The sequence below is a fragment of the Salminus brasiliensis genome, chromosome 2 (assembly GCF_030463535.1).
Source record: "Salminus brasiliensis chromosome 2, fSalBra1.hap2, whole genome shotgun sequence".
NCBI classification, from domain to species: domain Eukaryota; kingdom Metazoa; phylum Chordata; class Actinopteri; order Characiformes; family Bryconidae; genus Salminus; species Salminus brasiliensis.
The window spans coordinates 18,507,459-18,532,297 of record NC_132879.1 but is presented as its reverse complement, the minus strand read 5'-3'; the positions used below and the strand labels follow the sequence as shown (position 1 = coordinate 18,532,297).

The 24,839-nt window shown below is 38.5% G+C and overlaps 1 protein-coding gene across 2 annotated transcripts; it reads left to right on the top strand.

Annotated features, from left to right (window-relative positions):
* The first annotated feature begins 1,819 nt into the window (after nucleotides 1-1,819).
* cpt1ab (carnitine palmitoyltransferase 1Ab (liver)) lies at nucleotides 1,820-24,839 on the top strand. Of its 2 annotated transcripts, none has more exons than XM_072669292.1 (19): nucleotides 1,820-1,910; nucleotides 6,599-6,757; nucleotides 7,011-7,153; nucleotides 7,970-8,141; nucleotides 9,213-9,314; nucleotides 10,382-10,519; nucleotides 10,620-10,697; nucleotides 12,076-12,183; nucleotides 14,455-14,539; nucleotides 16,646-16,841; nucleotides 18,073-18,261; nucleotides 18,454-18,559; nucleotides 19,664-19,780; nucleotides 19,920-20,084; nucleotides 20,195-20,329; nucleotides 21,565-21,717; nucleotides 21,931-22,044; nucleotides 22,794-22,886; nucleotides 22,978-24,839. In XM_072669292.1, the coding sequence occupies exons 2-19, from the start codon at nucleotides 6,617-6,619 to the stop codon at nucleotides 23,062-23,064; spliced, it is 2,322 nt and encodes a 773-aa protein (XP_072525393.1). In that variant the 5' UTR covers nucleotides 1,820-1,910; nucleotides 6,599-6,616; the 3' UTR covers nucleotides 23,065-24,839. The 2 variants fall into 2 exon arrangements, with proteins under 2 accessions (XP_072525393.1, XP_072525384.1); XM_072669283.1 differs by lacking the exon at nucleotides 14,455-14,539 and adding an exon at nucleotides 13,226-13,313.

The window sequence follows — 24,839 nt, the reverse complement described above, 5'->3', positions numbered from 1 at the left end:
AAATATGTTACACTGATTCTGTTTAAACTGTTTCTTTTGGAAATCTTCTTCTTACTTAACTATTGTTACTGGGGTGCCCAAACTTTTGCATGTGATTGTACATAAGGTACAGATTTGCATGCTGAAAAAGGACCATTTTGCCGGACAAATAACTGTTTAAGCATTCAAATGGTTTCATAGACTACCTAGACCCCTTAAAGAACCCCCTTTTTTACGGATGAAGGAGTCATCAGTCTTGCATCCTCCACTAAAACTACTTTGCATTCTTGATGTCCCCTGGTTGTGTTAAGAGTTCAAGACTCTGAGGATTTGGCTCCATCTCAAGAAGTCACGGGTTTGGCTGCAGCTGATGGCTGTTGCTACTGTACCCATGAGTAATATAATAAACCCCAAGTATCTCCAAGGCAACAGTTATTAGGCAATGCATGATGCTGATTGTAAAGTTTGTTGCCAGGCTGTTGTTTTGGTCAGAGTATGTTTCAGTGCCAGAAAGGACACTGACACTATCCATAAAGTCACACTACGAGCATAAAGGCTTCTGAAAAAGATACTGAGAACGGGTTATTTGACTCAGAACAATGATGCAACCTGTATGTTTGTAGATAGTTCTCATCAAATGCTTCTTCTGGAATTTAAGAATATTAATATTAATATTTATTTACACTAAATGTTGGACCTATGCTATGTGGATCTGTTTTTATTCAGTCACTAGAGCATTAGTGAGATCATGTACTGATGGAAAATGATTCCATTTAGTACCAAAAACGGTCATTTGACCCATTTGGTGCTTTGAACGGTTCTTCGAAAAAACATATACTGTAGGTTTTTCATCATAGAGAAGAACCATTTAAACATGCAGGTGTTTTTTTTTTTTAAGTTGCCACTGCATTTACTGATTAATACTTTTATGAACTTCCAGAAAGTACAGTTCCTCACATCATGATATGTAGATAACAGTGAATTACACTGGGAATTTCCATGCCAAATCTTAAAAAGGTCAAAGTTCAAATAGGTGTCGCTGTGTGGAGTTTGACCCCTCTTCGCTACATTAACAGTTTCAATACTTCCGGCAAGACTTTACACTAAATGTTGGTCCTTTGCTGTAAGGATTTGATTGTTTTCAGCCACAACAGCATTAGGCTTTGCACTGATGTTAGGTGTTGAATGGAGCTCTGTTGCTACAATGAATGCAGCTACACTGCTCCACAGCTTTCCTCACTTACGGCACACTTGTAAACATGTAAATACGTCGCACATACGGTCTCTGAGATCATGCTGTCATATAAACCTATTATACGTGTTTTGATAACATGCCTTTAAGCTCACTGGCGCTGTGCTGCCCAGCAGTGGGGATATGGAGGGAGGGGGAGGCTTCACACCTCTCTATTGGGCATAGTGGTCTGAAGGTTGAAGCTGCGGCCTGAAGGTTAGAGAAGGAGCCTCGATGAGTGTGTTCATTGCATGGGTTAAATTCCTATCCCTCATGTGTCGCTATTCCATACACATCCATCTGAATTCCTCTGGACATGTGCATTGATTGTTTTCATGTTTTTTTTTTATATAATGTCAATGAGGGCATTCCAGTAGCCTGCTCCCTTTGGAGATATGGCGTTTATTGTCAGATTAAGACGTTATGACATACGTTATCTAACAGGCAGCATCGTTCCAGGTAAGCTGAGGTTACAGGTAAGGGTGTGTCTGCTGAGTGCAGTGGGACAGCAGTGTACGCTGCATAAATTATCGGGGAAAACACTTGACGTCACGCGGTGGGCGGGCCTTAATGTGTAGCCCTCCACTTTCATTCATTCTCTAGGCGGCGCCTAGTGCAGTGGTCAAATCCTCATACACATACACTCACACACACACACACACACACCAGCCCCTGACGAGCCTCCGGCGAAGACGGACAGGTAGGATTTCTGCTGGACCTTTATATGACTCCAGGCAGCTCAGTATGAGACGTAGATAGCTGCAGTGCTGTGTGTGTGTGTGTGTGTGTGTGTGCGAGAGAGAGAGAGAGAGAGAGAGAGAGAGAGAGAGTTGGTTCGTTCAGTGGTAAGTAGGTTAAAGTGCACAGTCAACGAAGCCATCTTACTTCACACACACACACACGCATATGTGCACACAACCCAGCGCTGTTCAGCCTCTCTGTGTGTGTATTGCTGCCTTTACAGTCGTAAACAGTCGAATAGCAGCGCAATATAGATATTTTAAGACGTTCAGACTTTTCTGAGTCGTACTTTCTGTCTTTTCTCACTTGTAAACGTGTAGGTAAGTCGCAGCAGCGTTTGTCCTGCCACAAGGTCTCCTCTGAGGGCATGCTGTCATATAAACAAGTGTTTTGGCAACATGCTTGCAAGCTCACCGGCGTGGTGCTGCCGGAGAGAGAGGGGGGGGGGGGGGGGGGTCAGTCAGTAGGTGCCCGTGAGTGTAGGGCATAAGTCCAAGGACATGATTTTAAGATTTGATTAAATTTGAAGGCTCTTGATTGTTATTGCTGGAGTGATCCTACTCGAGCATATAGCAATGAGAGGCAAATAGGCTACGCTGTGGCTGTGGCAGCCATGGTGTTTCTCCAATCACCACAGTCCGCCTGACTTTGCTTAGGTAGGATATCCTCAGTTAACCCCATCTTTTACAGTAAAAATAAAAGCAAATGTCTTCAGCTGGTTGCTGTGAATGTTATGATATGGAGATTTTAAGGATGGCTACACACAGTGGCAATAATGCAGCCTCATTGTTTTGTGTTTACAGATATGAAATGTAGATGAAGAGAAATGGCTATGCATCATGTACAAATGCACGTATCTGTGTTAGATTTCCTGTTTTCAGGCTCATCAAAGCACACGATCAGACAGCACAGAGCTGCTTTCTCTCTCACCACACAGTCCTATGCTACAGCATGGCGACCTTTCCCCTAGTTTCCAGTTGCACCGGCTAGTCATGTGATCAGGGGAGCGGAGCAGTGCTGGGGGATGGGGAAGGGGAAAGAAACGAGCTTTGACGTACAACCTGTGCCTTAACGTGTCCTTCACACGACTTTTGATGTCTGGCATATATGCAGTGCGTTAAAAGACCTGTGTTCGAGTATGTGCTGTCGGGCTACCACCACGCAGCATGTCTCTGAGTTCCTTCACATGTAAGGCTGTCTAAAGCCATACAGCATGCAACCTGGTCTGATATTGACAGAGCATTATTGAAGAAGCTATGGCTTGGAAAAAGCATCATGCCCGTGCTCATGCTAGATTATAAACAGTCCGTCCCACAGTCACCCCTGAGTTATTACATGACATCATGCTCAGGAAAACCAGGTTTCTAACCAGATTCCAGGGACTAACCCTTAAATATGCTATGCAAGGTGTAGGAGTGACACGACATCGCCTTGTTTTGGCTTCTGGATGTGAAATGAAACTGTGCCGATCAGGCCAGAGTATTGGAAAGCAATCATTTGATGGTACCAAGTGAATTACATCAGTACTGCTGTACTGAGTATCAAAGAAGGTAGTGCATATCAGTCTCTTTAGACATTCCATGAAAGGAGACACTTTAAAGCTGGTTTCAACCAAAAAAAAATAAGAAAGCTGCATAATTATTATGTAAAGATGGTTAATAAACGGGTTCAGAGTGGTTGGATGTGAAATGCTCTATTCTAGAGTCATAATTGTTCAGAGCAGTGGTGAATGGTACCAGATGTCCAAAGAGTCTAATGCCGAAAGCTAAATTACTGATAGCTGCTATTATGAAATTTAGTGCAAATACATTTGTTGATGTATGAACTACTGTCTTTATGCTTCAGCAGTATGCTTCATGCCATCATCCTGTTCCAAGGATTGAGTTTTACAACGTTTTTTGGGATCAGGGCTGACTCTTTCAAAAGTATGTTTACCACAGTTCCTAAATGGTAGAGCGAGGATCACACTAAACACTCTCTCTACCAGTTAAGATGATTTTAATTTAAAGATCCTTTAAGGAAACTGAGACCTGAACATTTTGGCCCTGCTTAGAATATGAGGCCTTTATGGTCTTTATCTGGTATAATGGTATGGTCACCATTTAATTCTTACAACTTAACTAAGTGTAGCAGACAGTTCGGCCTAGTTATAAATATACCAAAGTAAAGCTGATATTACAAATCAGATGTGAACCATAGTCTTACAATAGGTTTGTGATGAAATGCTAGCCAGAAGTCCACTTATGGCAGAGAAGTACATACAGTTGTAAGGGAGAAGTCCATTTAATTAGTTTTTCCACTATAAACATTACTTGTAAAACTCACATAGCCTGTTAGGTTCAGTGCTGGTTTCGAGTGTTAACTAAAATGGTTGTATTGTAGAAAGTTTAAAACAAAAAAAATAATAATTCTCCTTCCCTGCAAATATAAACAGTATTTTCCTTGGGTTTGGCACATAGAACTGACATACCATGAACCTCAAACACAGTTGTTTCCTTATTCAAATGCAAATCCTGCAAAGAGAAAGAGGGCTGTAAAAGCCTTATCTGTAACAGGCTAGACTCGTTAATATTTACGGCCCCCACCATTTACATATGCCGGCATTCTTGCCCCATTCCATGATTTGGGGCGGTATAACATTCACCGGCCACTTTCATGAAATATGACTCGTTAATATTTACGCCCCCCACCATTTACATATGCCGGCATTCTTGCCCCATTCCATGATTTGGGGCGGTATAACATTCACCGGCCACTTTCATGAAATATGTTCCCAAGCTGTTCATTAGTAACCTTGATGAACATGCATATCACCACCAGGCTCTGCTAGATATTGGAAAATACGCAACCTAAGGTTGCTTTGCACACCAGGCCCTGCTACTGCTGTTTTGTGTAATGCCACTAGCCGGGGAAGGCATGCTGAAAGCGGTGTGCATGGAAGTTAAAGTGCGGGAACGAGTGGGTTAGGCTAAAAGCTAAATCTAGCCTTGCAGCTTTCCGAACAGCGCCATTCAGCTAGCCCTGCGAATTGTACAGATTGCAGCATTATCTGAAAAAATTTGACAGACATGTTGATTTTGTGGGAGCCATCGGGGTGTTTCGTTGTAAACTAGTCAATGATATGAGCCCACAATAAGAGGTGAAACAGGACGTTTCATTCCATTCCCAAATCATAGAGTTATGAAATGGCAACACTGCAAGAAAGTCAACAACTGCATGCACCACATATCCATAAATGTATGGTTTTAATGAGTACGTATAAATAAAATTCATCACATTAATGTACATATAAGCAAAACCACAACCACAACAGTGAACTGTGATACAGCCCAAGACATACAAATAACTGCAGTTCTCTTCTTCTGATTTTGTTAATATTTAAGAAATGTTTGTTTTGGATAATAGAAAGCCAAAACATAGCACTTTTTGATCCTGCCATTATCCTGTTCCAAAGCTTGGTTTTACAAAGGTTTTGGGGATCAGGGCTGACTTTCTCAAAAGTATGTTTACCACAGTTCTTAAATGGTAGAGTGTGTATCACACTAAACACTCTCTCTACCAGATGATTTTAACACAGGAAACCGGGACCTACACATTTTGGCCCTGCTTAGAATATGAGGCCATTATCGTCTTTAGCACATCCAGGATGGTCTACTTTCTTTGTTGTGGTTGTGGCCTACTGGGTTGTTAGGTACTGTTATGGTCACTATGCAATTCTTACTCCTTAACAAAGTGCCAAACGGCGTACTAAACAATACGGCCTAGTTCAGACATGTTGGAGCATAGAGCGAAAACAGAAAAAAATATTACTGTCTAATTAAAGTGTGCACTTGAGTAAAGAAATAGAGAGATACACTTTCACTCTGACTCTCATAACTCTTAATTTGATCATTATCTTGCTCCTGTTGGCTCAACTTCTCGGACACACCTGGTTCAAGTCATCTGTTGCTTGCCAGGTTTAAAGGGAGGGTGTGCTTGAGCCAAGAAAACAGCAAACTGTGCTGAACTGCAGTCTTACAGGACTGAGACGTAGCCCTAATCTAGATGATAACTGATAACCATTCAAAGCTCATCACTATGTCTCACACTTGACAGTAAAGAGTAAGAAAGGTGATGTAATGTTCAGTATTGTTTGATTTGACAAATGTTGTGCAACTAGTTTATAGATATGTCTGCTATCTCAGATTACGTTGGACACCTGCAGTGACATTCTAGAGGTATTTATTATACGTAAACACATTGAAAGGACAGCCTTGAGTGCTGCTTTTTCAGTGTAGGGGTAGTTATGTGGTCTCAAAATGAATCTCTTTCTTAGTAAAGAACAGTCATGTGATCGTAACTCTGCTTTGTGTTAAAATTGTAACATGTTTTATATAGGCTATAGGTCACTTAGTTTATTCAGGTCATGTTTGTTACATAATAATGCCGTATGCAAACTTCACTTAATACTAGATATACCCTCTGCTTTATTTACATACTGATAGCATTCGTCACTGTACACTTTTTAGTTACAAAGGTTACCCAGTAAAGCAGGTCACATTTAGTGATCACGCATATGAGCATTTATGCAGGTTGTGTAATAATAAAGGTCATTTTTAAAAAGTAGATAAGTGGATCATCAATGCCCCTTTCTCTTTCCCTTTTCAGTGAGAGTTTGTAGGCAGTATGGCAGAAGCTCACCAGGCGGTGGCCTTCCAGTTCACTGTCACTCCAGATGGCATCGACCTACAGCTGTGCCATGAAGCCCTGCGGCAGGTTTACCTCTCCGGCTTGCACTCCTGGAAGAAGAAGTTTGTTAGGTTCAAGGTACTCTCATAGAATTTCCTCTGTATTCTGCCAATTATTTATCTGGCAGTGTTTCAAAGGGCATATTAGTATTACTTCGTTGGTTGCCTAATATGGGTCATGTCTTGCTTGTAGCTGAATGTGACATGTTACACATAAACTGATAAATGGCTGTAAAATGTATTACCCTTTTTTTATTCTTTATAGAAAATGAGTTTATATTGTGTTGTGTGATGATACATGTTAATTGTGGGTTCTTTGTGTGTTTCTGAAGAATGGCGTTATGACTGGAGTATATCCTGGAAGTCCTACTGGGCTTCTAGTTGTTGTTAGTGGATACATGTCTTATGCAAAGTATGCCAAGATGGACCCCTCATTAGGAATCTTCACAAAACTGGCCACTCACATACCAATAAGGTAAATGACTGATAGCTTTAATGGTTCATTTGACATAGGTAACAAGGACAAAGACATGTCATTATTCTGTCTTCTGCTCTCTTTTTTTATTATGAAACTGTCTCTCTGTCTCCTACCCTAGACTCTTGTAGTGTAGGGACTATTATTGATGATCTTGTTATTATTTTTGTATGGAATAGTATAAGATTAAAGTTATTAATTACGTTTATAACTTTATTGTTATTCTATTTGATATTTCAACATGCTCACTTGTACCTCATTGAAATAACCTGAGAATGTCTGCCAGAAGAGCACAATCAACTTAATCAGTTAAATAGCAAAGAAAAGGAATACCTCTTCAAAGTCAGGCCTTGAATGCCAGACTTCTGATCTCGACATTTGCATCACAGCTTATGGGATAAGCCGAAAGCATGCAGCCCCTTAATGCATTAAAAGCATCAACCACTTAATGAATTATTATATTTCAAGTGTAATAAGCATCTAGATTGAAAATTGAGAATAAAAACAGGCAAAGTCAGTATGTAGCGGCCTGTTGTGCTCTGCTCTCAATGTACAGAGTATTCCTATAAAGAAGCCAAGCCTGTTCATCTTGCTGTCACAGCTGCTGTGACAAATATACAAACCTCAAAGCCTCATCCTGTTTGTAGTTCCTATGGATGGTTTTGTGAGGAAGTAAGATAAATCTGGAGTGATATATCTTGTGTTTTTCACTAAAATTTACAACGCAGAGGTCTTCCCACTTCCCTCTATCAATTTTAAATGTTTACGACCAGTGCAGCTGTCACCTATACACAGTAAAGTGTGATTTTCCTGCAGTAAGTACATAACAGAGGATGGGCAGCGCGTCGCTGGTGGAGTGCTGGTTGGCACGGGGCTGTGGGTCACCATCATCTTCGTCATGAGGAATGTTCTCAAATCACTGCTTTCCTGGCACGGCTGGATGTTCAACCGCCATGGCAGTGTGTCCATAGGCACAAAGATGTGGCTGGTGAGTTTAGTCTCTAAATTGTGCCTGGCTGTGTAATAATGAATAAACTTTACCCCCTAGCTTATCTAACGTGTGTGATAAGTTCAGAGGAGTTGGCTTTATCTTCTGTAAATCTGTTTGTAGAGTAGCCTTATCACTGTATAAAAGAAGCACTGTGCTGTCTTTATTGTTATATTGATGAAAGTGAAATAGTTGATGTATTTTCTTTGTTCTTTACGTAACCTTGCCATCACTGAAAAACCTTGTACCTCCAAAGCAGCACCTTTACAGTACAAGGAAATAACCTTATCTTTCGATGGAAGTCAGTGTAAAAAGATTCTGCATTTCTATTGGTCCATTCATTATGAACTTTTGACACAATTGCCAGATTCATATTACTACATATATTTTTGTGACAACAACAATATATGACATTAAACTTACTGAACATTTACAGCGTTTGGCATATGCTCTTATCCAAAGCAACTTGCAGCCTAATCATGTAAAAGGGGAAGGATGATGTAGTTTTAGGAGTCCTTGCAAGGATTTGAACCCCAGTCTCAGTAATGTTGTCCAGTTACACTATACCAGCTGTGTTTAAAATAGTCAAAATAACTGTGACAACAACATTGAATTATTAATTAAAGAGAGTGAAAAAGACAGAGACATTTGAATCTACTTCTCTAAAGCAAAGTAGATTAAAAGACAGAAATAGCTACCTGTTTTGGTCTCCGCATTAGAGTTTTAATCTGCAAGAGCTCTTATGTGGGCATCACATGTTTATTCCCCACTTTCTATATAACATATTTATTAGTACCATTTACTAGTACTGAAGTATTCATTGTACTTACTTAATATTAAATATTAATATTAATGCATAAGCCTTTAACTACCAGCTTTTAAGATTAATTGAACGATGAATGGATGTTCTGTCTCAAATCAAAACTATTCCTGGGGTCAATTGGACACCCTTTCCATGTCTCGGAAAGACATGTGCTATATTTGTTCTTTAGGACATGCTAACCACTTTTTACAGCGTGCTGTTCTGTTCCCATTCCATGCGTTTGACGTCTGGACCTGTTGTCTCTGCAGGTGTTGGTGAAGTTGTTCTCTGGACGTAAGCCAATGCTCTACAGTTACCAAAGCTCGCTGCCAAACTTGCCCGTACCCACAGTGAAGAGCACAGTGAAGAGGGTGAGTTTATACCTGTCAAATACAGATATTAAAGGCACATCTCTGATAATGCTACACATTACACATCAAAGAAGACCACGTCTCTTGAGGGAGGTTAACCGCTAAAAGTGTCATCATAGTCAAGAGTCATCATAGTCGTTCTGCAATTCACTCGATTCAGTTGCATAATCACTTATTTATTAATTACATGTATGTAGGATTAATCACATACTTAGTTATGTTGTTGATTAGATTCATGTTTAATTTACACTTTTGTACAGAACTGCCCATACTTTTTGTTATAGAAAATATCAAGAATATATACACACAACACTAGATTTGTGAGATGTACAGCAAAGTAGAGCTGAGCAAGATGACGATGTTTTATTGCATTGTGATAAATTTTGTTATTGTGATAACAATATGCTTTACTAAGCATATTGAGGATACTGTTAGTGCTTTATAAACATTGATCAGCTGCAGGTTTTATAACTGGTATTAGACTGGTTTAATTAGATGAAGAGCAGCAGATGTTGAATACAAATCCCTGTACTCAGTATGAAAGAGTATCTGAATAGTAGTTTATAAGAATCTGATGAAGCTGATGTTTTGGATTTGTTTGTGATTTACCTTTAGTACTTTTTACTTTTTTAATTTATCCCCTACCCTATTTATTGTTTAGTGTCATTTTCCTTTAGTTTAAGACTGTGTTCTGTGTTTTTTTGTTATTTGTCATACGTGTTGCTCTCACCAAGACAAATTCCTTGTATGTGTAACATACTTGGTGAAATAGAGATTCTGATTCTGATTCTGATTCTGATGTATTGTGATAAATATTGTGTATTGTGAAAATGTCTTTAAATATCGTGATATAGTATTTTTACCATATCACCCAACCCTACATCAAAGTATATATCCTAATGTTCTTTAGGAACACAAATTATCTATAAGTAAGACACAGTTAAATCAGAAGATTTTAGGAGTTGGAGACTCCAGGAGAGTAAACTACAGATGTATAGCATATACATCCATGTCGTTGCTGTCTATTTAACATGCCTGGAAACATTACACTTTGTCTTTTGTTCTAGTATCTTGAATCAGCACGTGCTCTCATGGATGATGAGGAATACAAACGCATGGAAGGTCTGGCAAAGGACTTTGAGAAGAATCTGGGCCCAAGACTGCAGTGGTACTTGAAGCTCAAGTCCTGGTGGGCCTCCAACTATGTAAGCTGCCATCATCTGTAACATCTGAACTCATGTGTCATGTGACATTTGTCACATTTTTTTAAATTTTATTTACAAGTCTACTATTTGATGTTGGCAGGTCAGTGACTGGTGGGAAGAGTATGTTTACCTAAGAGGACGTGGACCCATCATGGTCAACAGCAACTACTATGCAATGGTAAAGTAAAAAATCTTTAAGATCTTTCTTTTCTCTCTGTGGAGTTCAGTTTACACTGAGCTACAGAAGACCTTGTGGTCACATCATGGGTCTTGTTGGCGACCCAAGGATGTTGCATGTTAAAAAGAGCCTCAGGGCATCATGTGACCAAGAGAGAAAAGAAAGAGAAGTTTCATTATAATTCCATAGTATTCCGTAATACTATATTATACTAAATTCCATAATATCGTTGCAACCAGGACTGTGTTGTTCTCACGGAATTTCAGTAGTGCCGTTCTTAATATTAGAAAGATATGAATAACTCAGATACAGCTCTCTGGAGAAAGGTCTGTTAAACGGGAAGCTTCATTTCAATCGTTTTCCAGATGGCTCAATGGACAAAACAAAGGCTGCAGTTATTGACAGGCTGAGTTTAGCTATCACCGGAGTACATCCCGCCTGAAATACCTATTGTCAACAGGATTCACAAGCTTTATGAAACGGAGAGGGTAAAACTAGTTTAGGATTTGGAACATAGCCACTATTGCTCTTAAAGGTGATTATTGTACATCACTTGGTAACAACAGCTATCTCAGAGTTACAGGTCATTATATAGATGAACAGTGGCGACTTCATTCACATGCTTTAACGGTCATGCACGGTCATTGTGCTGTGACCCGTGCCAAACATTTTATGGATGTGGCAAAACAGTGGAACACTGAAAGTAAAGTGAGCACCCTAAACCCTAAAAGATGTTTAGTGCAAGGGATATGATAGCAGTGATGAGACACCTACCTGGTATAGATAGATAAAAGGATAGATAGACTAAATCCAAATTTTCTATAACATTTACACATATTTAAAAAAATGTGATTAATCGCTAATCGTTAACTATATGAAATTCTGAGATTAATCTCGATTCAAATTTTTTAACGTTTGACAGCTATAGATATATGTATAATGTTCAATTGAACATACATATTTGGTTATGGTTGTGTATATAAACATTTATACATGCCCTGACGTATGTCATGATCATTCAAATCATACTACACAAGCCAGACCCAACCAACTACATGGATGCCACATCAACCACTTGCCAACACCATTAGCAACAAAGCAACTAGCAATCACTTAGCGATACCAAAACAACCACTTAGGGTACCATAGCAACTGCCTAGCAAAGAAATTAACGTTTCTAGTTGTTATTAGAGCAATTTTTTTTTTCTGTTGATGAGTTCCAGAACAGGCTATGCCAGCAAAACTGTAGCCTGTTATATCTATGTGTACAGACGCAGACAGACAAGAATATGCAGCCATGAATGTCTGGGTAATGTTTTCCAACTTCTATTATACACTACATTTAAAGTGGGAAATTGTCTGCATTTGATACCTACAGGACTTCCTGTACGTTTTCCCTACTCATCTGCAAGCTGCCAGGGCAGGGAATGCCATCCATTCTGCCATGCTGTACAGGAGGAAACTGGATCGCGCTCAGATCAAACCTGTGAGTTCTGCTTCTGTCTCTACAGCAATTAACACTATTTCATTGTCCAAAAAAGTGGATCACCTAGACTTATGCTTACAAGGAGAACGTTTCTGCTTTACCTTACCTACACATTAGCAAGGTCATCTCTCAGTAAGTAGCAGTGCACTGTGGGTTGGTTGTTTGTACTTTTAGTTGTGCATTAATTGCAGGGCTTGCCATACAAATAACATGTAGGACAATGAAATGAGCAGGGGAGTCCATTCTTGGAGTGAAACCCAGAAACTAGTTAGGTTAGACATCCAAACATCTACTGATCCTCACATTGATATTAGTTAATGGAGAAGACTTGATCCGGATTAATATTATACAGTACTGGGCAAAGGTTTTAGGCATCAGTGGAAATTGGAATTAAAAGCTTCTTATCTGGGCAGTAAAGTGTTTATTTGTTCATTAGAATATTACTATTAGAATAAATACAAATAAAGTTCATGCAGAAAGCAGTAGATTTGTCACTGTGTTCATTAAAACACCTTCAAAGCCCTTCTCATGAGAGTCTAGTATTATTTATAGTTATTGTCCAACACCTGCTTTGGTCGGTCAGTAAATGTATTATATTATCAGGTGAGCTGGTTACTTTTTACTGTATTTATGATTAGTTCTGTTCTGGTGGGATCTGGAGCGAGCAAAAACAGTGGATTAAAATAATGTGCTTAGATGCCGAAAATGTCTGCACAATATTGTATAACATATTAAGCCTTTAGATATTGTCTAATTTTCTTATGTAGATGCATTGCAATGTGTGTGCTTGGCCAAATTACACTGATATAGAATATTAATATATGAATTGACTCAAATCATTAGACGTAGTGTAAGAATTGAGAAGTCTGTTATTCTTTTCCACTTTTCTCTCTCTCCCTCCCTCCCTCTCTCTCTTTCTTTCTCTTACTTCATCCTCACCTGTTTGCATGATTCTCAAAGAGCCCTCCTAAACAGTGCTGTGTTTTGTCCCTTGCTTTCGGATGTCGCTGTGTAAAATGTGCGTGTGGCGGCACACGCGCAGGTTTACTTGCTGGAGAACAAAGTGCCGCTGTGTTCGGCACAGTGGGAACGGATGTTTAACACGTCCCGCATCCCGGGCGTGGAGACAGGTAAGAGAGAGGACGAAGAAGCCGTGAGCCGCTAATCCCTGAGCTCCTCACACTATGTGACGGGTTAACCTAAAACATGCAGCCTCACATCACCTGACCTGCAATCAGCAGTTTTTAGCTTTTAACCCCCTAAACTGACCTTTTAACCTTATTTTCAAACCGAATCTCCATCTGCATCTATACAAAACAGTCACCTACCACAGATATGGTTTCATATGCATTCATATGAATGCATTTTTCTTGTACCTTGTGTAGCGTATGTAAAAGTTTCGGCACCCCTGGCCAAATTACTGAATACTGTTTCTAAATTATTTTACTAAGTGCTGACTTTTTAGGATGGCCACACTTTCAACTACTGTTTTAATTTGTTTAGATTTTTTAAAGTTCATAAATATAAAGTAATTGCAACGTTTACAGAAATATGTATATTAAGTATGTTATTTAAATAGTTTGCTGCAGAGGTCGTCTTTATATATGTTTACTTCTTATGACTTCAAAAAGCAACAGAATATCAGTGTCATCTGGCAAAAACCTTGTGTCAGAATTTCATGATGAGGAGAAACAAGGTTTTTGACTGACAGCGTTGATATGTAAATTGACCAGGAGTGCCCAGACTGTTCTATACAACTGTAGAAGCATATTTCATGCCAAATATGTTGGTAATAAAAATTAAATCATTACTTAATTGCTTAATTTACAGGAAGTACTATACATTATTCATCAGTGAAGCTAATGTGTAAATAATTAGAGTGAAGAATACAAGTCTCGACTTGCTGAGAAGTCTGTGGAGTTTAAGGGGTTAACATATATGGTTAGAAATGTATTTGGCTGCTTAGTAGACTTAAACAAACAGCACATTTCACCTGAACTAGTGAATCTGAAGTTTAATTTGTAGCTGAACTGATTTTGATGTTGGAGAAATTTTACTGATGAATTGCACTGGTGACTTGAGGCTGCAGTTCCATGGTTTCATGGTCTTATGAACCTCTCCGAGATCCCTCCATCCATTTTGTCATCTTTTTTTCCCCCCTTCATCAATCATCCTTTTCCTCTTCTTCAGGTATCCCTGTTGGGGGGGTGGTGTGTGGTATTCCCGCATTGTGTTGTCTGTTAGTGTCTGACTCTCCCTCTTGCTTTACAGCTCATGGTTCTAAACACTATTCCCATGTGCTCATCCCAATATGAGCGTATGTTCAACACCAGTCGAGTCCCAGGGGTAGAAACAGGTAGAGCTCTCTCCTGTCCTCTGCTTCAGCACCTTAATCTGCAATCCAAATCAATCCGCCACTTCGTTGAGCAGTGCATGCGGGTGATGGTTATAATGCATGTCTTTGCAGAGGTGTGATCTTGTACCGGGGTGTGCTGTAATCTGATTGTTCACATCCATGCTTTTTGGCCAGGACAGTGTAAAGTAAGGAAACCGAAAGGCTTACAATACAAATAAACCCTTTGAAGTCGAAAGTTATTGCAATGGCATATTTAATGCTTAATTACATGTATATGAATAAGTTATCTTAATTGCATTTATGCTATATGTCCAAATGTTTGTGGACACCCCTTCTAATGAATGCATTCTAATGGTTGCACTGACTGCTGACAGTTGCTGGCAGTTGCGCACACACACACACAGATTGTCTAGTCCCTGTAGAGAATTCTGCCAATAGAATAGGACTTTCTTGAGCTGTGGAGCAGTGGAACTGTGTTCTCTGGAATGATGATGGTGCTCCATCCAGTAATTTTGGCATGAGTTGGGGAGTTGAGGATGAGGTGGGGTGTTGATCAGCCTACATCCTGACTTCACTAACACTCTTGTCTGTAAATGCAATCAAATCCTCACAGACATTCTCCAGAACCGTAGGAAAGAAAAGATGGAGTAGGACAGAATAGGATCTTTATTACACACATACAAACAAACTGGGTTGCTTTGGCAAAATATGAGCACAATAGAAAACCAGATCAAGTGCAGTCAAAGACCTACAACCTAGTTTCACTGTGGCCGATACTTGATCCATTAAAATATGGGCCTGGGTCGACCCCAATAGTTATTTGTGTAGTTTTGGTTCTATATGGAACCATTGCCTTTACTAAAGAACCCTTAAATAACCATTTTAACGGTGTGATATTAATTAAAAAGTTTAGAATACATAGATCCAACATGGGACTCTGTAAATGAGTGACAATGACTTTGACTTCAAAGGGTTAAGCATTAAATAATGTAGCAGGCTGAAAATATCATTATGTTCTGTCACTCTCTAAAATAAAATTCTATGTAAAAAGTGCTGGTAAGAGAAGGGCTTTACTTTAGCTTTTACAACAACAGGATGTACATGGCAGGTAATATCCAAGGTCAAAGTCCTTTATTGTTTTTACTGCCACTAATCAGTCCCTCTTTGATAAGACCAACGGAGGGTCTGCACCTGCTAGCATTCTAAAACCCTACCATTTTTTCCTTAACTAAAGGAGCAGCTATGTTTCTGAATAACTGTCCAACATAACACTTGCATGAATAATACACTCTTTGAAAGCACTGGTTGCTGTGCAATGCTAATGTGACTCCTTTATATTTCTTTAAAGCTTTTTTTTTTTTACATGCTGTTTTTGTATAAATTACAAATTAGTGTGTATAAACCTTTTGAAATAGCTTCAGGCAATATGTAACTTGAACATTTGTCCATGTATCTTAAGGTGTAGTCAATAATGGTCAGATTTGCCTTTTACCTATTGTTACATCCTGAAATCCAAAAGTCATGTAAGCTATAAAGGCTATCTATTGTCGATTGTTCTGACTATAAGGAAATATTAAAGCTTGGAGGAAGAGTATTCATTAACAAAGTCCCCCTCTCATTCCCATCAAGACCAAACATTTGTTTGAGCACCACAGGACAATGATGTTCCCTATAAAACAAATAAACGGCCATATAAATTTAGAGTATTTGTAGTGTGTTCTGCACATGTCCTGTGGTGTTCGGGAAATACGTGTTTGGACTTTGATCTCCCTTGTCTTCATCTCCCCTTTGCTTTCATGTCATTGTGAAACGGCTCTGGTGCACTGGATGCACTGGGGTCAATACTGCATTCTGGATAATAAACTAAAAGTGTTGGTTTTAGAAAAACAACGTCTCAGTTAAAACTCAGCTTGTTACTGTGGCTAATCCAGTGTCCATCTTTCCTATTATTTAGATTATCCAATGTTATTTAGCTGTCGCAGCTTTTGACACTTTAGCAAATTAGTTAAGTGCAGGTAGTTTGATAGTTTGTTGATAGGTTGAAGCTGGGTTGTGTGTATACTGCTCTAAGAACTCCACTTCTCTCCCGTATGCCTTCACGAGTAGATGTCATTCAGCATGTGAACGAGAGCAAGCACATTGTGGTGTACCACAAAGGACGCTTTTTCAAGGTGTGGATGTTTTATGACGGCCGGCTGCTGTATCCCAGAGAAATCGAGCAGCAGATGGAAAGGATTCTGGCGGACACGTCTGAGCCTCAGCCTGGAGAGATGACTCTGCCTGCACTCACTGCAGGAGACAGGTGAGGGCACTGTAGACAGCACTGGTCCTGCTGCACCACTAGAAAGTTATAATAGAAATAAAGTGCTTTAAATATTATACAAATATTAATGTTATTATTGTTTCGCTGTTGTTTGTCAAATTCCTTGTCTGTCAATCTAAGCTAAGGTTAATTTAAAAAAATTACAAAAGAGAAGATGGCACTTATGGACCATTATAGAGCAAACAACACCAACTAAATAACACTCATCCTTAAATGCTATTTGAAAAGATTTGTCAGGCAAATGAACCAAAGATATGTTCACTGTAAAATGTGTTATGACATAAATAGAATATAAAGATGCTTCAGGAAGTGTTCACAGTACGCCTTATGTCATACTGATATAGAATATTAATATATGAATTGACTCAAATAGTATTTCACAGTATTTCTTCTCTGATCTGATGAGTTGAAATGGACAAAAATAATTTTATATCATACATAAAAAACATACATAATTTAACATTTCATACACTGTGACTAAATCCAAATCCTAATGCTCCCTATGTAACGAAGCATGTAGTTGGTAAGTATCTAAAGTATCTAGAACTCTCAATCTATCTAGATGGTCTCATAATATACTTGGGGAAGCACATTATGAAATATGGTAGTAGAAGTTTATTATGATTATGATTAATCGCTTCATCATTTATGGTGGATAGGTGAAATGAACACAAGCTTCACAATCTTCACAAGCAATATTTTGGTTTCTACCCAAAGGAACTGGTAATGGTAAAATGGTAATGGTAATGTGTGCCATCTTAATAATAATTAAGTTGTAATAATTTAAATAATTATTACAATTATATATTTTTTATATTATACAATTATTTTTACAATTATTATCATGAAAAAATAATGAACGTTTTTTAGAAACACAAATCACAATTCTGCAGAGAATTATCTGTCTCATGGTCTACATTTATGTTATCGTCCAAACTTTCTTTGAACTAAAGATTGAGATTTGCATGAAATTTAGAGAGCTTTCACTGCTTGTTGTCTACATTAGGAACATTTGTTGTCTACATTTGTTTCATATGTCCTCATAGGAAACAAATAAATGTATATATGTATAACAGTTAACAGTTATTTGTACATTATTATGAAAATAAATGATCTGATCATTATCTGATAATTATTAGTGATGCTTTTCTTATGGGGTTTATATGGCTGTAATTGTTAACATGTATTTTTCCTGTGTTTCCCCTCACAGAGTGCCATGGGCCAAGGCCCGTACAGAGTTCTTCAGTAAGGGGAAGAATAAGCAGGCTCTGGATGCAGTGGAGAAAGCTGCTTTCTTTGTGACTCTGGATGACACCGAACAGCATTATGATGCTAATGATCCTGTCCGGTCCCTGGACAGCTACGCCAAATCTTTGCTCCATGGGAAATGCTATGACAGGTCAGAATGATGATTAGTTTTGAATTTATTTCAAAAACCTTATAATAATCTTCTGTCCAAATTAGACAGACACATATTTGAATGTGTGCCATTTCTAATTTGGCAGTATTTAGAGATTTTTTTTGCCATTGCTGGTAGAATGTAAAACTGACTCCACTGAAATGTGCAACTTGTTTGTGTTTTTCTATCCAGATGGTTTGATAAGTCCTTTAACTTGATCGTGTTTAAGAACGGCACTATGGGTTTGAATGCTGAGCACACTTGGGCTGATGCCCCCATCGTTGGTCATCTGTGGGAGGTAAATGACCCAAAATGACACATGCAGTGTTGACACACATTATTTTACCAGCAACATCCAGAGATGTTCATCCTAATTTGTAACAGCTGCTTTTGTCAGTTACTCCTCTGTATAATGAATTATTGGGCAGTTGCTGAATTCAGGAAATAGATTTGTTGAAAATTAAAGTTTGAAACACATGACTATATCATGTAAAATTAAAGCAGTGGAGAGAAACAGCCTTATTTCTAGGTTTTAAGGTTTCCATTTCTATTCCGAATCCTTTTCTTAATATCATAGAGTAATTTACAAATAAGTAAAAGTCAGAGATGTAGTGGCAAAGCATAAATTCTAAACTTCTGGAGACACAGTTGTGCAACTGCAGAACTATTGACTATTTACTTAAAAAAAAAAACATTTATCCCTTTAATCATCCTGTTAATATTTATTATGAGCTGCTAATCAGTTTGGATTCATGTGCTGCATATACTCTTCAAAGCACAGATTTTAATATTTAAATTTAAATGGTAGATGCCAAGCTTGCTTTATTGTTTTAGTGTCTTATTCTGTGAAGCAATGCTGTTTTTATGAGAACATCATATTTGTTAGATTAGCTGATCCATTACTAACACTGAGGGCTTTCCAGCTACTAACTTACAGAGTATAATGTGGTAGGTCTTTTTTTTATATATCTAACATTAAGTTAGGTTTGACCATGTAGAATGTATTATTTTCTATTATTTACAGAGAGGAGGTGAGGGATATTTTTTGCAGCCCTGTTGAATGAAAATGAGATACATTCATTTATTTTTATTTTATGAAGGAATCCAATATGTGCAAGCAAATACACTCTGAACATTAGTGCACTGAATGAAGAAAGGGCTGAGTGATTGCCATTATACATTTAAAAGCATGTGTTTCACATGAATGTTTGACCAAATTCAGCAACAAAACAGTGCCTTCTGTTATATATTTGAGTCTGTAGGTTTTCAGGACTTTGTTTTAAAGAATTGGGAAACAACTGAAGATTCTGTGACGATGATCTACAGATGTGACATAGAGCTCAGGCTGAACATGTTTCTGGAGCTGCTTGTAATGTAATGATACGATATATGTGTTCTACAGCAAGTATTAGCTGTTGATCCTGTGACTCTGGGATACGCCGAGGATGGTCACTGTAAGGGTAAGACGCACCCCAATCTGCCAGGACCACAGCGCATACAGTGGGATATTCCAGAGGAGGTACAAAACCACTCACTACCAGATCTCTTGTTGTCACGTCTTTTGTTTTTTCCTGTGACATTTTATGGTTGACATGATGGTTACATGACCTTAGCGTAGATCTTTTAAATTCTTTCTTTTTTCCCCCCTTCTTCTGTAGTGCCAGTCAGTGATCAACAGCTCTCTGAAGGTGGCTAATGCCTTAGCAGATGATGTGGACTCCCACATCATCCCCTTCAGTGACTTTGGCAAAGGTCTCATTAAGAAGTGCAAGACCAGCCCAGATGCTTTTATCCAGCTCGCTCTCCAGCTCGCCCACTTCAGGGTAACTGCACGAGTCATTATTCAACATCTTCAGACATGTAATACTCACTTCAGACCACAGTTCTTGCACGAGTCTTTGCACAACCATCTCCCCTCTCTGTCATACATCAGGACAAGGGCAAGTTCTGCTTGACATACGAGGCCTCAATGACGCGACTGTTCCGTGAGGGGCGCACTGAAACTGTTCGCTCCTGCACTGTCCAGTCCTGCAACTTCGTCCGTGCGATGTTGGATGAGAAACAGACGGTAGGATCCCCAGCCTTCAAATGTTGTTGTATATGTTTATATAGAGTGCTGTGTATATACCGTCAAGTCCATAAGTATTTGGGCAGTGATAAAATCATTGTAATTTTGCCTTTTCTGTACACAACCTCAGTGTATTTGGAATGAAGTAATGATGTGATTGAGAGTAGACCTTCAGCTTTAATTCATGAACTCTGACGAAACAAAAGAAACGCTGAAGAAACAAAAGAAATCTATTAGAGAGATACTTTAGGAGTAGCCAGATCATTGCTTTGGTATGTTCTTTAAAATGGGAATGCACTGCCAAACACTACCAAAAGGCCTAATTGTCACTAATGACTATTAATTGCAGAATTAATTCCTTTGTGAAAAGAAGGGAGCACTTCAAGTCAAATAAATTATTTATTAATTCAAGACGCAAACCACTGGAAACACTCAAGAACAGAAAGGTCAGATTAGACTGATAAAACCTCTAATCTGTCAAACATTGTGGAGGCACAGTTATGATATGGGCATAGAACTGTCTCACTGGTGTTTATTGATGATGTGACTGATGATAGGAGTAGCAGGGTGAATTCTGAAGCTCTGCTCAGATTCAGTCAAATGTTGCACAACTTTGCTTATTGGAGACGAAACTGAAAACTGAAAGACCCACATACAAGCAGCAACTGAAGAAAGACGCAAGAAAGGCCCAGCATAGCAGGAAACAGCATTTGGTGATATTAATAGGTTCCAGAATTCAGGCGGTCCTGTTTATTTATAAATAAACAGGACCGCCTATATATATATATATATATATATATATATATATATATATATATATAAAACCTTTAGTCAAGGCTGAAAGTCAAGACTTAAAACACATCTTGATAACAGAGGCAAAATTACCAAGGTGTAAAGCTCACCTCATTTCACTGAACACAAATAGATGAAATGAGATTTTTAATGCTTTTAATTTACCTTTTATATAAACAAAATATAATATATACTAATATAGACTGTATACTAATATATAATAATTATAATAATTACTAATAAAAAAAACAGGAGGAAGAGCTGAGCTTTATACACTAGAAGAATACGCAAAGGAAGAGTAGCCAAACAGACTAAGATTTGGGGATGTGAGCAGCGTTTTTTAGAATTAGCTTTGGCTTTATTTATGATATTGTAATTAACCACAACTCATATAATTGTTTGAATGTATGTGTATCTGATTCCGATTCTCCTTTTCTACTCAGAGAGAGGAAAGGCTACAGCTGCTAAAACTGGCTGCAGAAAAGCACCAGGATCTGTACAGAATGGCAATGACTGGCAAAGGCATCGATCGGCATCTTTTCTGCCTCTACGTGGTGTCCAGGTACCTGGGCGTGGACTCCCCCTTCCTCAAAGAGGTAAAAGCCGTCCTCCTGCATGTTAAAGTTGTATGTATTTATTGAGCACATAGTACTGATAGATAAAGGGTCTCAAAGTATTTGGAATAAAATCTTGTAACAACAAGGTGTTGTGCATGTCCTATGAAATGACTATTTATAGTTAGAAGTTAGAAGGTCTTCGATGACGTACGCATTTCAGTCCTAAAAATGAATGCTTGTATTTGTGTGTAGGTGCTCTCTGAGCCCTGGAGATTGTCCACCAGTCAGACCCCTCTTCAGCAAGTGGACCTGTTCAATCTGACAAAGAACCCGGAGTACGTCACAAGTGGAGGCGGCTTTGGCCCGGTATGTGCTCTGCTGGGAGAATCCCATTGTTTTCAGCTCCAGCAGTTTAGAGTTGGTTAGGTTAGGTTGGGTTTCAACAAAAAATGTATTTGTACAAAGTTAGAGAAACAATCCACTACATTTTGAGTTTTGAGACTCGCCTGATATAACACAGCAGGAAGCCAGTTGTAAACAGCAGCCTCAATAATTTAGTTCATTTTAATAATGTCCTCTCTGAATAATTTAGCATAGTTAAATATTGCCTCTACTCATGCAAAATGTGCATGTAATAAGCCATTTTAGAAAGATTTATGTAAAATGAATAAGAAGAATAAACAACAGTTTAATTAAGTAGTATTGGATGAATCTACACTTTAAAAATAAAGGCACTACAAAGGGTTATTTGAGTGATGCTATAAGAAAAAAACTCTTAATTCCATAAAGAACATTTTTGTGTGTAAAGAACCTTTTAAAGGTTTAAAGAATTAAATGTTAAAGTTTTTGATCAATTAAAAGATGGTCACACTTGCATCCCTTTTACAAAAACTCTTTATAGAATCAAGAAACAATTCTCCTGTGACATCGCTTAGCTCTGTAGCATCTTTGTGTTTAATAGTATACTATAGAAAACAAGAGAGTAAAGTGTTGAAGTCTATGGTGAGGTTTAGTTTTGTTAGTTGGCTTTAGGGTTAATATTCAGGTTCAGTTAGACCTGTGTGCGCTCTTTTATGACAAATGTTATATTAACCACAATGATTGTTTTTCCTTAGGTGGCTGATGATGGTTATGGAGTGTCTTACATCATTCTAGGAGAGAATCTCATTAACTTCCACATATCCAGCAAACACTCCAGCCCAGAGACTGTGAGTATTGTGCTTTTACCATTACAATTTACAGCATGAAGGCACCTTGAATTCACTGAGGCTAAAATCTTGAACTCGTTGTGTTTTGTAGGACTCTCATCGTTTTGGCTGTCACATTAAGCAGGCAATGCGTGACATTCTGGACCTCTTCCAACTTGACAAGAAAGCCACCAAGTGATCACTGCTCTCTCTCACTCTCACACTCTCACACATTCTCTCCCCCCTCCCCTCACTGTTTTTCTCTCTTTTTCCACAAAAGAGGGTTCCATATTAATGAAATGCTCTAAGTGTAGAGTACTCCTCAACAGGCATGTACAGAGGCATGTACAGATGTATTGCTGGCTTTTAATTTATGTTCTAAGACATGGAAAATGAAATGGTATAAATGAAGCATGAAAGGGTGGCTATATTCCCACCCTGTTCATTCATGTTATTTCAAGTGTGTAAAATGGGAGAAACTATTCAGTGGGCCTTTTTATAGCAGAATGTAGTAGCCTTCATTTCCCGCATATTGTTTTTAGCATATTATTCATTGTTGCCTTATAGAATAGAATGGCTATCACAAAAAACTACAGAACTCATATAAAAGTCTGATGAGATGCTCTGCATTTCTGTACTGTGCACATAACCATGCTCCCTCTTATAACTGCTTTATGTCAAAGTGAATGCGGCGTTTTTAGCAGACATTTTCATACTCAGGTTATTTGGAGCTGAGGGTAGTTGCAATCCCAGTTGTATCACTGGCACTGGGGCAGATCAGCCACTAGAGGGAGCCATTAGAGCGCTTACTCTACATACTCCATGTAAAACGGTTACTTGAAGGCTATAAGTCTTTTCTATATTTCAGTGTCATAAGATTTCTTGTGTATCAATTGCACATTGTGGACAGTGGTCACCTCAGAAGCCTTTTATTGCACTTAGGCCTGTCTGATAGGCTGCATTAACTCCATGTGAGTTTTCTTCTGAACAATTTAACCTAGCAATAAATTGAGATTGCATTGAGATTGTGGAGTGAGCATATTGTGCATTAAGTAGCATTTCCATACATTAGAAATAATCTAATAAAGAATAAGTAGCTGTAGGTGAAAAAAGAAGTAAAGCACATAGTTACCTTTGAACTGCAAAAAGGTCTTCATTTTCTCCAGCAGTGGGTGCTGCAGGATACTTCATATTCTGATGTGATAAACCAGGGGGGGGGGCAAACTCCATTCCTGGAGGGTCTGAGTCCAGCACAGTGTGATGATTTTTCCACTCATTCAACACCCTCATTTTCAACTCCACAGTCAATTGTCAGGTTTAGTTGGTTGCTGTGTTTAGAGCAGGAAAATCATCAAAACCGTTAGCCCTCCAGGACCACCTCTGACCACCCCCTTGATGTGACCTCAGCTACTCAATGTAAAATTTGAAAATGCTACTTATTGTACTTGTCATCTGACTCACTGTGCAGTGAAGGTATTAGCCATGAGTCAATTGTGCAGGTTAGTATGAACAGGCAGCTACAGGTGACCGAGTAATGCAACTCCGCTTCTGCTGAGCTTGACAGTGCAGGGAAAGGCATTTTGTCACAAATAGGAGGGACGGCTACCTTTCATAGGAACAAATGGATGTGTCCACAAATGCAGAGGACAAAGGGATATTTTATTCTGTATATGTTATTTATCAATGGCAGAAAAAAGGTGTGCTATTTATTTCTCCATTAAACCAGTGTTTTCACTGTGTATTTTGTTGCTTTGGTTCATGAATAGGGTGTGCTCATTATTTGCTTGGTGTTCATGATTTGAATGTAAAAAAAAAAAAAAAAAAAAAAAGCTGAATAAAAAATAAAATCACAGAACTTTCTGGAAAGTAATTTGACTGATAACGGTGTTCAATGTTGTAACTAAGATATTTATATGACATTTTCCACACCTGCAGCTGAAACACCAAACCCCAATAAAAATGAAAGTGAACATA

Coding starts and splice junctions, on each gene's coding strand:
- cpt1ab (XM_072669283.1), top strand. CDS start 6,617: ATGGCAGAAGCTCACCAGGCGGTGGCCTTCCAGTTCACTGTCACTCCA. Junction 19,781..19,919: donor AGTGGGATATTCCAGAGGAG/GTACAAAACCAC, acceptor CTTCTTCTGTAG/TGCCAGTCAGTGATCAACAG. Junction 22,045..22,793: donor GTGGAGGCGGCTTTGGCCCG/GTATGTGCTCTG, acceptor GTTTTTCCTTAG/GTGGCTGATGATGGTTATGG.